We start from the raw sequence: 15181 nt of genomic DNA on the forward strand, positions 1-15181 counted from the left end.
TGTTGCAATTTCCCATCCAGCTATTCAACCAATAGTATCTGGAATGTGAGACCCAAGTTCCAGAATACCGAGGGCTGCTGCTGACAGCATCAAGACAAGGCCAGGAGGTCAGTGCGCTGTTCACTCACATGCTAAGCCTGGAGGAGGTCAGACGCCTTCTCTACTGACGTGGTAGTCAGCCAGGGCTAAAGCAGGCACCTTCCTCATGGGCCTTCTTCAAGGACAGAGACTGGCAAAATTTATGCTTTTCTCCCAAGCTATTTGGTAGTAAAGGACAGAGTGCCAACAGTTCAAGTGTGCTCTCAGTAAGGCTGGGAGAGAGACTTGGCTTACTCAAGGTAGAAACTGCTGGTGGGGGTGAGAAGAAATGGACATCTCTCTGAGCAACAGGAAGGAAAGATGGCTCTGTCCGAAAGGGAAGAATTAGTAATTTCGGTGAAGTCTGTTCTTTTTCGTTTCCTGGCTTACCTTTTGCCACTCTAATGGTGGCAGTTTTACAGATAAGGATACTGAGGCCTCTCATTGAGATTTCCACTCTGCTTCCCCTGTTTCTGCTCAAAATCTGACAGCTGAGTAGCAGCGGTTTTGAATTTGCCCCTTTGACCTGCCCCTCCCACCTCCGGTCCCCGAGTGCCTGGCCCGGAAGGACACGCCAGGCTTCTGTCGGGAGTGCTGGCCCTTTAAGGAAGCCGAGGGCCGCGCTGATTGGCTGAGGCTCGGAATCTACTGTCAAGGTCGGCCAATCCCGAGGCTCTCCGGGGCTAAGGCCCGGTCCCTGCCGTGGTCTGAAGGAACCGGGGCCTGGAGGCCTGTGCGGCGATCCCCGCGTGCCTGCGCCTTCGCCGCGCCCACCGCCCGTGAGTGAGCGCCGGCCTCAGGCGGGTGGGTGGGAAGAGTCCGCGCGGCTGCGGCAGTGGGCGCGACTCCCGGGCCCCGCGTGCCAGGCCGCGCGGGGCGCCCTCCCCACGTGAGCGCCCGCCCCTGGCTGTGCTACCTACTGCCCCGTGGGTCTGATAGGTATTGCCAACCTCGTTTCTTTAGAGTCCGTTCTCGTCGCATGGGCTCGTGACCTCTCCGTATCGTTATAACAGAGTTGGGGAAAATATCACCAGAAATCCGCATACCCTTTGCGGGGCGGGGGGGGGAATACCTAAATTGCAGTAATTGGCTCCAAGGAGCGAGGGTGGAGGTAATTACAGAAAATCGCCAGGAAGCTTGGGCTGTGCCCTGGTATTTGCAGGGGAAAGTGACCTAGTGTGAATGGAACCCAAATGTTTGTTGAAAATGATTGTGATTATACGACGAGTCATAAGTTTAAGTAATGTGTCATTTGATCAGGAAATAAGTGAACACAGAAATGTGGATGACAGATTCAGGGAATTATCTTTTTTTTAAAAAAAGTAAAATCAAATCCGTGTTCTCACAGATGACCAGAGAAAGTCTGCTTGGACCTTGCAGTCCCCACTCTCCTCCCCAGAAATACACCTTCGCATAGTAATCAGTAGCACAGCGCAGGTAGGGCTGGAGCATGAAAGACCCCTTACAAAGTCTCAGGAGTAATTAAAGGAAAAATGAAGGCAGAAGGGATTCAAATCAGCATTCTCAGCCCTTTGAGAAACACTGTGTCTTAAGTTGTATTAAGTAGCAAGAAATTTTTTATCCAAGATAAAGCATTAGAACTTTTCAAAGACTTATGCAAATGAGTGAAGTCAAAGTTTTCCCTATTGCAAGGTCACTCTTGCTTATTTTCTGGTATATATTTTGTGAGTGGGAGAGAAAAAGTCTAGAGTATTCTAGACACCCTAAGGGATACTCCCAGACTTTGGAAAATGGCTTTGTAAGGGATGGGAAAGGAGAGGAGGTTGAAAGTACTGAACTCCAGGGTGAAGTTGACAGGGTGAGGTGTGTTTATTTTCAGGTGTGGTTTCCCAGAGGGCAGCTCTATTTCCTGTTTGTTTTCTACCTTTGACCTATCCTTCTAGGAGTGTCCTGTGACACATCCAAACTACAAGTCCAGACCCCAAGAGAGCAAGGCCCAGAAAGAGGTAAGTCTAAATCCTAACTTCCCAGATAGTTTTTCTTCTCCAGTTATTTGCATGAGACTTTACCTCTGTCTCTTTTTTTTTTTTTTAAGACAGAGTCTCACTCTGTTGCCCAGGCTAGAGTGCTGTAGCGTCAGCCTAGCTCACAGCAACCTCAAACTCCTGGGCTCAAACAATCCTCCTGCCTCAGCCCCCCGAGTAGCTGGGACTACAGGCATGTGCCACCATGCCCGGCTAACTTTTTCTATATATTTTTAGTTGTCCGGTTAATTTCTTTCCATTTTTTAGTAGAGACAGGGTCTCACTCTTGCTCAGGCTGGTCTCGAACTCCTGACCTCTAACGAGCCTCCTGCCTCGGACTCCCAGAGTGCTAGGATTACAGGCATGAGCCACCGCACCTGGACGAGACTATACCTTTCTTTAGGGGAGATCCACTGCCTTACAAACAGGAGCACTCTAAGCGACGCAGCTCTGTGACATATGGAGTAGGTGCATGGAGAAATGGTTCTAGAGGACAGTTGTTTTCTTTATAAATGTTTGCAGCAGATGTAAAAATTCAATCATCTCCTCCTATGTGCAGAAGAAAAATAAGGAATGGCAAATGGCCTGAGCCACAGTTTTTCTTGTATGACTCATGCTTTGTGCGAACATTTATGGGAAGTAGACACCATGGAGACTATCAAAATGGATAATATATTGCTCCTGCTTTCAGGCAAGTTCTGGTCTGCTATTAGAGACCATTCACATGGGGGCTGTCAAAGTTTGGAGAAAGGAAAGAACTGCTAGATCTGCTCACTCTCAGCAGGTGCCCTCTAACTCCTGTCACAGGGTGCTGGAGTTGGATAGTGGCAAAGGGGAAAGGAAACCTCAAGACCTCCCAGGCCTGTTTAGGGCTGTACCTCTTCTCCCCAGTAAGTGGTTTGGCCTCCTGTGCCCAGCTTTGAAGCTGACTCTGGCTCAGAGCACCTGTAACTCCAGGGTATATCCTTGGCCAGAGTTCAAGGAAGTCACTGAAGTCTGGCTTGGAGCTCCCACTCACCAGGGTCCCATTAGCAGGGCTAACCCATCCCACTTGACCTGAAATACCCCTCCTACCCCCGCCATCTTCTCCTCAGTTATACAGAACCCAGGATTTTCTGATGAGGACATGGAAAATAGGAGGCCTGGTTGGGCTTCCCATAGAATACTTATGAATCCTGGCTGTAAAGCATTAACACTGTCCTCTCTGACCCTGAGGTTCCACAATCCTACTCAACAGCCTACTAAAGAGAAAAGATGTTGGCAACATTGTTGAGGAGGGTAGAGAAGTTATAACTTTCCCCTGAGTTTTGCAGTCTTCTCAAAGTGCAATCAACAACTCAGTGAAGGTCTTCTGTACCTCCCCAATTGGATTAAGAACAAAAACTGGAGTTCAGGCCCACCCAAAGTTGACAGCCTACTTAAGAATTTCTTATGTAAAATAAACAAGATAGACAATCTTGTGTATTCATTTAAAAAGTGCATTTCCCAGGACATGTGATTCTATGTTTTTCCCCTTTTGAGAACTTCAGTACATACTAGCTTGGAGAGAATAAAGGTGAAGCTGGAGGAGGATGGCTGAGGAATGGCAGCAGTAGGTGGATGGAAATAAGGGGCATGTAAAAGGGGTCAGGGATTGTGAGGAGATTGCAGGAAGAATATCAATGTGTGGACCAGGAGACAACTTAAATCTGCTTAAAACACAAATGCAAGGAACACAGAAATCAGTTCTCAAGATGCACAAGGCATCTTCTGAATCACCCGTCCTCACATGCAAAAGTTCTTTTGTCCAATCATACAGAAAGTAAGAGAATATACGGTATTCCCTCTGTCCCTCACCAGAAAAAGACAGTTGTTGGGTTTTTTTTTTTTTTTCAAGTATTTAGTTCTTTAAAATTTATGGTGGGAAGAAAGATCAGAAAACATAGAGCAGGGAAAGATTTTGGAAATCATCTAGTTCAATCAGCTGGTCTTAGATGAGTAAATGATGGCTAGGCTGGTTAAGTATGGCCAAGGTCAAGCAGGTAGTTAGAAGCCAGGACTAGAATCCACACTATTTTCCTAGGTCAGAAATTTTATCTTTTTTTTACTTTGTCATAAGCTCATGGTAGCCCAAAGCAGAGTATACAAAGATGCACATAGTATATTAAGTCTCCTTGCTTTTTTACACTTTAGGTCAAGATGGGGTTTATATTTTCAAAGTCTATGAAGGAAAACATGAAAAATCAACAAGAGTTCGCGGTTATGAATGCTCGACTTCAGGTACGTTTTAAAATAATTAAGCTATTACATTGTTACAATGGTTAAAATTTCTACCACATGTGTTCCAGCAGTGTGTTTTCTTTGACTCCAAAAAATAAAATGCTCTTGGGGCGAGGGTGGGGGGGGTGGGGGGGGTCTCCATCCTTAAAACAGATGAAATGGATTACTAATTATCTGGTGAATAAGCTTGTTTAAATCTTCAATCCAGATAGTCATGTAAAAATTTCCATAGTGCAGGAAGAGATAACTGCTTGGAGTGTATGGTAGACTGAATAATGGTCACCAAAGACATCCACATCCTAATCCCCAGGACCTGTGGATATGGCAAAAGGGACTTTTCAATGAGATTATTTAAGAAGTTTGAAATGATGAGACTCTCCTGGATTATCCAGATGGGTCCATTGCAATCACAAGTGTTCTTATAAGGGAAAGTGGGAAGCAGGAAAGTAAAAGTGAGAGTGAAAGAGAGAGAGATTTGAAATTGCTACACTGCTGGTTTTGAAGATGGAGTATGAGTCATGAGTCAAGGAATTCAGAAAGCCTCTAGAAGGTAGAAAAGGCAAGGAAAGAGATTCTTCTCTAGAGCTTCCAGAGAGATGCAGTCCTGCCAGCCCATTTGAAACTTCTCACCTCAGAACTGTAAGATAATAGATATGTGTTGTTTTAAGCCAGTCAGTTCATGATAATATGTTATAGCACCAAGAGGAAAATAATACAGAGTGTGAAAACTTGACACTGGATTTATACAATGACTGGATAGAATGGATCAAGGCACCATTAAAGGTTGTCTAATTGTCTACTGTAGGTTGTCAAAAAGCATTTTAAAATGTTGTAAGTCAAAATGAAGTGTTAAAAGTTTGAATTATTTTTTTAAGATTTCAGACAAAGATCTCTAGGCCTCTGTGGTCCATTATAGCCCTGAGAGTAGAAGCTTCCACTGTGAGGCAGTGTAGACAGTGGTTAAAAGTGAGTACTAAAGCCAGATGGCCTGGGTTTGAGTCCCAGTTCCAGCCCCAACCAACTGTATGACTTGTGCCTCAGTATCCTGATCTATACAATAAGGGTAATAATATCCCCCTCAGAGGGATGTTTTAAGGAGTAAAGATGATATGTAGTATATAGAACAATGCCTCAAGTCTTTAGAAAAATGCCTCTCACTCAGCAAGCATTGGTTGTTGCTGTTGTTGTTATTATTGCTATTAATAGCAATTATAGACTGACAAGAGTGTCTTGTGCAGAATAAATATTCCTTTTTGGGGAATAAAACAATTGGAAGAATGCGCAATTGAATTATTGTAACACAGCAAAGTGACTTAGGGGAGACTAAATATTAGGTATATGGATAAGCCAGATATGTCAGATGTGTCGTTGTCAAAGACCTTTGGAAACTATAGGGCTTTTACCCTTATGTCAGTCCGCATGAAGTCAGGGTCTGTGAAAGGTCTGGCGTTTTACCCTGCTTGCAAGATAACAAGTTAGCCTATTACAGAAGACAGAAGATGCCTATGTCAGAGGTACAGGACTTCAGTACTCACAGCGCAGTAAGCAGCATGAGCATGATGTCGGTTGGTGCCAATTCTCCGTGTCCCCCAGGACTCCTGAAGATGACAAAGATGGGCATGGGCTGAAATGGGTGCTGTGCACTCCATGGATTGTGTCACATTTGAGGAATATTGAGCTTAGGGATCTATTGCTTTCACAGTGACCCATGAGCTGGGGGGTGGGCAGCAGCAGGAGGAGAGAGGAAGGAGCTACTTTGCCTCATTCTTCAAAATTGTTCACTGAAACACACCCCGAGAAATGACCTGAGTAAAGAGCAGTCAGGGCCTTGCATTCTTGATCTAGCCATCAAGAATGTGAGAATATTCAGAGTCTATTGTGGATTGCTTCTCCCAAGAACCTGCCCCTCAGCCTGATTGACCAGAGCTCTGAGACAGCTTTGAGTTCTGCCCACTGACCCCAGCGGCCAGGCTTTCTATAGCTGGTGCTGAGGTCAAACAGCAGCAGTAGCACTATCAGCTCCCTCAGTTTTCAGCTTAGCTGAATCAAAGGTAAACCAGGCCCAGGCATTTAGGAGAATCTGTGTGAATCCAGGGCCCCATTGAGTCAGTAAGCTTTGTTTCGGGTGGCAAGAGTGAGGTGAAGTTTTCCCCAAAGGGGTAGCTACTATTCCTTTGTGCAAAACTGAGACAAAACTAGAGCCAGGCCAGCCATAGCCTCCAACAATTTATTTTCATTTAACCAGCAAATATGCCCTTTCCTTGTAGCTGCCATGTCCTAGTTGGCCCACCCCCAAATGGGGATGTCAGGCCTGAGAGTCACAAGGCCTCCAAGGGTCAGGTTTTCATTTTTAACAGAGCTCAGCAACAGGCCAATAACTGGCTACCTTTTTGAAAAGGGTGTGATATGGGTTGAATTGTATCCTCCCAAAATTCATATGTTGAACTCCTAACCCCTGGGAGCTTGGAATGTGACCTTATTTGGAGACAGGGTCTTTCCAGAAGTAACCAAGTTAAAATGAGGTCATGAGAGTGGGCCCCGATTCAATGACTGGTGGCCTTATAAAAAGAGGAGATTTGGACACAGGCATGCATACCAGGAGAATGCAATGTGGCTATGAAGACGGCTGTCCACAAGCTAAGGAAAAGGCCTGGAGCAGATGCTTCCCTCACTGCCTTAGCAAGGAGCTCTGATTTCAGATTTCTAGCTGCTCTGATTTCAGATTTCTAGCCTCCAGAGCTGAGACAATAAATTTCTGTTGCTTAAGCTATCCAGTTTGTGGTCCTTTGTCATGGCAGCCCTAGCAAACTAATACAGGGTGTATTTGGTACCTGTTTCTGACAGGTGGCACTGCTGTATCAGGCAATGGCTTCTCTGGAGGTTGACTGATTTTCCCCTTTTCTCTCTAGGACTTTATATTGTTTCTGTTAGACCACCTGGAAGGGGTCTGGAAATCCCTGAATGGGAGGGTCACTGAGTTTTACAATGCAAGCATTTCATCATACATTTATATGTGGGGACAGGGGGAGTGTGGACACATATCACAGTATCTTGAATTGGCTCAAGGTCCCTTTAATTTCCCGTCTTCACTGTGAACTTTGCTCAAACGCTACCAGTTGAATTCAGGTGCTTCCCCCCCCCCCCCCAATCAGAACACAAACCAAAGAGTTTAACCTGGGTACTTAAGAGGTTATAATAATTTCAGATTATGCTGTCTTCCAGCTGGGGGAGATCAATCGGGAGTACAAAAGAGCAGGGAGGGCTTTTTATCCTTTCGGTGCTGCTTCCTCCCCTGTGTACCCCAGGCTCTGGAGAGCACTGCCATTCAGGGGCATTGTTCTTTTAGCCTTCATTGGTGCCACAGTGCTGCCCTGCAGTCCTTGGCACTTTGGGCCACCCCCGTGCTTAGTACAGTTTCCTTCCATGGGACCAAGCAGACTCTGACTCCTACATCCAACAGAGCAATAAACGCTGGAGTCCTTCCCTTCCCTTCCCTGAAGTTCCCCAGCATACTCAGCTTTCTTCCCTAAAGCAGCTGAAGTTGGGGGAGAGGTAGAGGAAGGGACGGGGTGTGGAGGGAGAGAGCAGCTCAGTGTCTATAAGCAAGGCTTTGTATTTACCTTCCCCTGCCACTGGGCTCAACAAACACATTTCTAATGCTTTTAGTCTTCCCAAAGTTCTCTATCCTCAATGCTGACACCATGAGTTTCAGCTCTGGGGACCCTTTGACTGAGCAGCCATAGCCACACTGCCTTGTGTTTTGGCTGGAGTGTGGGGCTTTCTGCCCCACCATTATGATAACATCCTTCCCTTCTCCCACCCCAGAGGGGAGCATGCCACAGCCAAAGCACCATTTGGACAGCTTGTTTCAACCCTGTCTTTTGTTGCTCAACCTCATTTAATACACAGTAGAATGAGGATCTCTTATTCTACTCTCCCACCATCAGTACCACCTAGGTGAGAGCATTTGCTACCAGATCTCAGGGAGTCTTTTCATATCCTCTAACCCAACCAGCGAGGGCCCTTGTCCTTTCTCCCCTGGAAAGTCATATCTCTCTGTCAGCATCTCATCCTTCTCACTGAAACTATAAGGTCCTGTGAAGCATCTGGGATGTTATCCTACTTGTAAGCTGTAGTAGTCCCCCTCATCTGTAGGGGATACGGTCCAAGACCCCCAGCGGATGCCTGAAATCACGGGTAGTACTGAACCGCAGATATACTGTGTTTTTCCCTATACATGCATACCTATGACATTTAACTTTAATTAAGTTTAATTTATAAATTAGCTATAGTAAGAGATTAACAATAACTAATAACAGAATAGAATAATTATAACAATATAGTATAATAAAAGTTACGTGAATGTGGTCTCTCTTTTACTCTCTCTCAAAATGTCTTGTTGTACCAGAGATCTTAGCAACCTCTGCATATGCTTTTTTCCCCTTCCATTAGTAAGTCAAGAGCTTGAAACTTTTCACTTAAAGGAATTACTTTATGGCTTCTCTTTGGCATGTCTGAATTGTTGGCATCACTCCCTTTGCACTTCTGGGCCATGGTTAAGTACACTAAGGGTGACTGGAACACAAGCACTGTGATGCTGTGACAGCTGATCTGATAACTGAGATGGCTACTAAGTGACTAATGGTCAGGGAGCACTGACAGCATGAATATGCTGGACAAAGGGCTGATTCACATCCCGGGTGTGATGGCACAAGATTTCATCATGCTACTTGGAATGGCATGCAATTTAAAACTTACGAATTGTTTTTTTTTTTTTTCTGGAATTTTCCATTTAATATTTTCAGATCAAGGTTGGCCATGGGTAACTGAAATGGTAGAAAGAAAAACCACAGATAAGGGGAGGACTACTGTAACAAATTAGCCTGTTATTGTTTCATGGATGCTGGCAGAAGACTTTATTACTCATAGCACAGCAAGCAGCACGTGCACACCGTTGGCAACAGTTTTCCATGCACTCAAGTCCCATGGATGGGATATAGGTGAGCCTAGTTGTATGTTGAGATGCACTGGGTTTGTGATACAGCTGAGGAACGTTGAGCTTATGGAATCTATCACTTTTATCGTGAGCAGTGAGCAAGTCTACGCTTTGAGAGGAGATGTTACTTCATCCTTCAAGGGTGCTTGCTGCAAACACAACTCTGGAAAATGGTCTAGGCCAAGAGCAGTCAAGGCCTGCATCCTTGGGCTACGCGGCAAGAATGTGCAGGAAGACTCAGGGCCCACGGTGGGTTGATTCTCCCAATACATGTGTTGCTTAAGATGACTAATTTCTTCTTGTTAATTAAGATATACTTTATTATTTATCTTTTAATTTCAAGAAAGTATGACTAGGGGAATACAGATCAACACTATTGAACCAACCTTCTAACCCTAGAGCAACTTGAGTTCTGATCCCAACTGGAGCATCTTAGGGAGAAACATTCTCATCTATAGCAGTTTTGGAAGATTGAGTTGGTCCTGGAATGTTTCCTGTTTAAAGGAATTAAACTTTCAACATCATCCTTAGGGTTTAGAGCTGTTCTTTGTTCAGAGTGTGAAATATTTGATACATACAGAATATATTTATAACAAATATAAGTTATGAAGCATAATAAAGTGAACACCATGAACCCACCACTAAACTTAAGTATTATGTTGTCACAAGCTACCTGTGGGTTTCTCCCTACATTTTAAGTGAACCCAAACAGCTAAGGCTGGGCTGGAATTGACCTCATGTCCCAGAAGTGCCTAGGACTGAGAAGGACCCTGCACATGGGATGGAGTGGGCTGCTGAGGTGGGAGATGGCATGCCCTTGAAAGGTCTTCAGAGGTGAAGTTTAAAGAAATCCAAATTGAAATTCCATGTCTAAACGATATCTTTAGCCTGTCATTTAGTCTTCTGACAATTTTCCTATTCAATAGTACCTCAGAGGAAAGGGTAAACAGAAGAAATAAAGCAAAACGTTTATTAGAGAAAAGTTTAACAATGGAAATACTTATCCCAGTGACTTTTTTTCTATATTTTTTGATAGTAAAAGCTAAATCACAATTCAATAATCCTTTTTTAAAATTTTGAGACACAGTCTTGCTCTGTTGCGTGGGCTAAAGTGCAGCAGCAGCAGCATCATAGCTCACTGCAGCCTCAAACTCCTAGGCTCATACAATCCTCCCCCCTTAGCCTCCTGAGTAGCTGGGACTATAGGTGCATGCCACCACACCTGGCTAATTAAAAAAAAATTTTTTTTGAATTATGTTGCCCAATCTGGTCTTGAATTCCTCAAGTGATCCTCCTGCCTTGGCCTCCCAAAGTGCTGGGATTACAGGTATGAGCCACTTTACCTGACAATAATTCCTTATTATTGTTTTTTTCTTTGGGGGAAAAAGACCAAAATTAGTGATTCAAGCACATCTCTTATACCAGTGGCCAAGCTCTCAATCCTGGCTGAACATTTGATTCATCCAGGGCTTTTAGATGTCTGGATCCTGCCCCAGACCACTGGGATCCCTTCATGGCTGGGGATGAATTTTAAGTTCTCCAGGGACTACAATGAATATCCTGGGTTAAGAAAGTTTGTCCTTTCCCTCTTTGTCTGTGAAGCTAGATAATCATAATTGGTGACTGACAATGATTTAATATAAAAATATTGGTGATGGAAAACACAGAAGTTTTCAATTAATAGTAATTTAATCATGAAATGAAATTAAATCAGTCACTGGAGTCTAGTTAATAAAATTTACAAAAGGCCTCGAATCAAAAAGCTTTCTTTTTTTATTAACAACTTTGGTTCAAATTGTGATGGCAGGGATTCACACTACTAGTTATAATGATATTTTTCAGACCATCAGCAAACTTTAATTTCCCACTGCCTTTTCTAGATTGTATTACTGATAATGGTGGATGGATGGTTACACTCGGTATATTAAATATCACTCATGTAAAGATGAATACTTTCTTAAAATGCCAGTAGATGGCGCACCTGAACTAATTTTATATCACCTGAGTGGCTGGAAAACCATTCTGATGTACAATAGGATAGAAACTGGAAGTGAAAGCAGAGAGAATGAAACAAGAACAGATTCTATAGGTCCATGTTATGCTACAGTTTTACATAGGCAAAGCAGTATGGTCAATATAAAGATTAATTCGGTAGTGAACAAATGTTTGTTTATTGTTTATTATATTTATACAAAAAATTGAAGATTTAAAAAAAATACTTGAGAACCAGACTTTGGCCTGTATATCTGTTGTTAAGAGTTTTGTGTTAAGAAAATGAGGCATAGCTATAAACCCCAAAATACACTTATTTAATATGTATAAAATAGTGCGCTACATGCTAAGCAGGATTCAGAAATGGGTAAGGCATGAGCTGTATATTCAAAAAACTTCCTGTCTAGTTTGCTGGGAAAAGAGTGAGATATGCTGCAAATAACCAGATTGTGTGTGTGTGTGTGTGTGTGTGTGTGTGTGTGCATGTATGTATGAGAGGCAGATTATTGGCCCCTTAAAGTTATCCATGCCTTAATCCCTGGAATCTGTAACTGTATTACTTGTAAATATTTCAGTATGAATCTCTAATAGATATGGATGTAACCATATTTAACTAACTTGGCAATAATTTCTTTCTGTCATATAAAACTTCATCTCAATTGCCTCATAAATGTCTTTTTACAGTTGTGTTTGAAACGAGGATCCAAGCAAAGTTTTAACACTATCCTTGGTTATTATGACTTCTAGGTCTTTCTTAATTTGTGACGATATCCCTTCCTTTTTACTTGTCATGCTACTTATTTGCTGAAGAAACCAGGTAATCTGTTCTGTGGAATGTCCCATAGTTTGGATTTGGCTGATTGCTTCCACATGGTATTTTTGAATATTTTCTTCTATCCTTCATTCTTCCTATAAACTGGTAAATCTAGGGGGTTTGATTAGACTCAGGTTCAGTTCTTTTAGCAAGCATGCTTTATAGGTGGTACTATATACTTTCTATCACATCACATCACAAGGCACATAAGGTCTGGTGGTCTTACTTTTACTCATGTCAACCTGATTTATCCATTATAAAGTTCCCCATCAACCTGTTATCTACTGGCTTTGCTATCCATTCATGATCATTGCTTAGATCTGTGACTTCATTAGGGCTTGAAAAAAATGGTGATTTTAGAAAAAGATCCTTTCACTCCTTCTGCATTTATTAGCTGGAAATTTATTAAGAACTTTCTCTTACTAACTACTTGCTTATCCTGAGGTACAGTTTGTACAAGAAATACAAAATAAATGCTTGATTCTTTCCTTTTATTTAACAATTTTCAGAATAGTGAATTGATACCCTAGCAATCTCTAAAAGTAACCAAATAATTTTTTGTTTGTTTGTATGACTATAAACTTTTGATGTGTTTTAATGTTTTAATCAGTTCTTTTTGATGCTCAAATTGTCTCATCTTTAGTCAGTGGGAGCTTTTTCAAGTTGATGCCTATGTCTTTTAGACAAGATCCAAGTAATCAGTGATCATGGGCAGATTGTGTAGCCTGTCTGTGTCTCATTTCCCACATCTGAGTATATAATTTAATAATGAGGATCATGGCACTTCGTAGAGTTGCTATGAGGATTAGATGAGATGACCCATGTATAAAATTTTAGCACACAGCATATGCCCCATGTAAACACTCAGCCAAGTCAGTAATGTAAGCAAAACTTTTATTACTAGAATTAACATTCTTTCATTTGCTAAATGTTTCTGGAGGCCCTGCTGTATACTGGCAACATTTAGTTGGGGAGAGATAGCAGTGAACAAAAGTGATAAAGTCCCTCCCACATGGAACTTACGCTTTAACGTAGGACACAGGCTACAAACCAGCTAACCACAATGTGTTAGTGGTGGTTAGTTCTGTGAAGAGAAAAGCAGGGTGGGGGGATGACTGGAGAAGGAAGATAGGTGGGTGGGGGGTGCCATTTTTGGTAAAATGGTTAGTGAAGGCCTCTCCAGAAGGTGACATTTGAGCAGAGCCTTAGGAAATGAAACTGAGCCATGTAGCTAGTCGGGGAAAGACAGTTACAGGCAGAAGGAAAATGAGTGTAGAGACTGCAAGGAGGGAGAACATGTGGTGAGTCAGAGGAACAGTAAAGAGGCCGGAGTGGCCAGAGCTCTGGAAGGATCAGGAGAGTGGAGGGAGATGAAGTCAGTAGTCACATAGGCCTTGTGCCCATGACAACTGTTTGAAATGTATTCCGAGTGATGTGGGAAGCCACTAAAGGGGTTTGAGCAGAGGCGTAACATGACCTGATGGTTTTTGCAATATAAAAGATTGCTCAATGAATGCTTTTTCAAATACATAAGACTCAAAGAAGCAAATAATTATTATGAGCACATTTTAAAATTGCTTAAATCCTTATAACTTCCAATATCTGTCATTCTTATGCCAGCTCATTTTTTTTTTTTTTTTTTTTTGAGGCAAACTTCAAGGTTTACCAACATTGTGAAATAGGACGGGCTCTGTGTTCTGAGGAAAGCGGGAAAGCACAGTGTGTTTATAGAGAGACTTGTGGTGACAAGGAACCCAGAATGTGGAGTAGATGGTGAAGAGAAGAGGAAAGCAGCCAAATCTTTGTAGGTAGAAAGACAGGTAGTGAGTGGGGGTTGGCTCAGGGGCTAGGAGTATCTGGGGACTCCAACAGGAAGCACCTCAAATAAAGGGGCAGCCTGATCAACGCAAGTTCGCTGAGGACAGTGGGGGCTGCCCCGAAGCATTGCCTACCTCCTGTGCTTGGATTCCCGTGTTCAGCATGTCCCCTGGGACTCACTTCTGCCCGTGTCCCCCGTCCCCACTGTCTGCTCCTAGTCTCCCCATGTCTCTCACCCACAATCATTCTGAGGTGCATTTTTTTGTCGTGATAAAATAGACATCATATAAAATTCACAGTTTTATAGTGTGCTACAATTCAATGGCATTTAGTACATTACAGTGTTATGCAACCACCACCATTGTTTAATTCTATAACATTTTCATCACCCCAAAAGGAAACCCCATACCCTTAAGCAGTCACTTCCAATCCCTCCTGCCCTGTCCCTCCCAGCGCTTTGCAACTGCTAATCTTGTTTCTGTCTCTGTGGATTTGCCTATTCTGGACATTTTATAGAAAAGGAATCATACAATGTGTAGTCTTTTGTGTCTGGTGTCTTCTATTTAACATAATCTTTTGAAGGTTCATCTATGTCGTTGTATGGATATACTACGTTTTGTTTATCCAGTCATCTAGGTGGTTATTTGGGTTGTTTCTACCTTTTGGCTATTACGAATAGTGCCGCTATGAACATTCTTGTAGTAAGTTTTTGTTTGAACACTTGTTTTCATTCTTTCTGATATATAACTAGAAATGGAATTGCTGAGTCATATAGTAATTTTATGTTTAACTTTTTGAGGAACCACCAAACTTTTCCACAATGGCTGCACCTTTTTATATTTCCATCATATCATATATACCTTACAATTTCTCCATATCCTCACCGAAACTTGTTTCCTTCCTTCCTTCCTTCTTTGCTTCCTCCCTTTCATTTTAGCCATCTAGTGGTTTTGAAATAATATGTCTCATTGTGGTTTTGATTTGAATTTCCATAATAACTAATGACATTGAACATGTTTTCATGTACTTGTTGGCTATTTGTATATCTTCTTTGGAGTAATGTCTATTTTAGTCCTTTGCCCATTTTTAAATTGGGTTGTTTGTCTTTTCGTTGTTGATTTGTGAGAATCCTTTACATACCGTGGATACTAGATTTTTACCAGATGTAAGATTTACAAATATTTTGTCCCATCCTGTGGGTTCTCTTTTTACTCTCTTGATAGTGTTCTTTGATGTACA

The 15181-nt window shown here is 42.5% G+C and overlaps 1 protein-coding gene across 2 annotated transcripts in view; it reads left to right on the top strand.

Moving 5' to 3' along the window:
- The first annotated feature begins 749 nt into the window (after positions 1 to 749).
- Positions 750 to 15181, top strand: part of PLGRKT (plasminogen receptor with a C-terminal lysine) — a 44374-nt gene continuing 29942 nt past the window's right edge. Inside the window, exons 1-3 of one of the 2 annotated variants that reach the window (XM_045563887.1) lie at positions 750 to 857; positions 1919 to 2045; positions 4236 to 4322. In XM_045563887.1, coding sequence (XP_045419843.1) covers positions 4242 to 4322 — 81 coding nt within the window. In that variant the 5' untranslated portion in view covers positions 750 to 857; positions 1919 to 2045; positions 4236 to 4241. The remainder of the gene's footprint in view (positions 858 to 1918; positions 2046 to 4235; positions 4323 to 15181) is intronic. The other variant, XM_045563886.1, reaches the window with a different exon arrangement.

Source organism: Lemur catta, chromosome 10 (assembly GCF_020740605.2).
Source record: "Lemur catta isolate mLemCat1 chromosome 10, mLemCat1.pri, whole genome shotgun sequence".
Taxonomy (NCBI): domain Eukaryota; kingdom Metazoa; phylum Chordata; class Mammalia; order Primates; family Lemuridae; genus Lemur; species Lemur catta.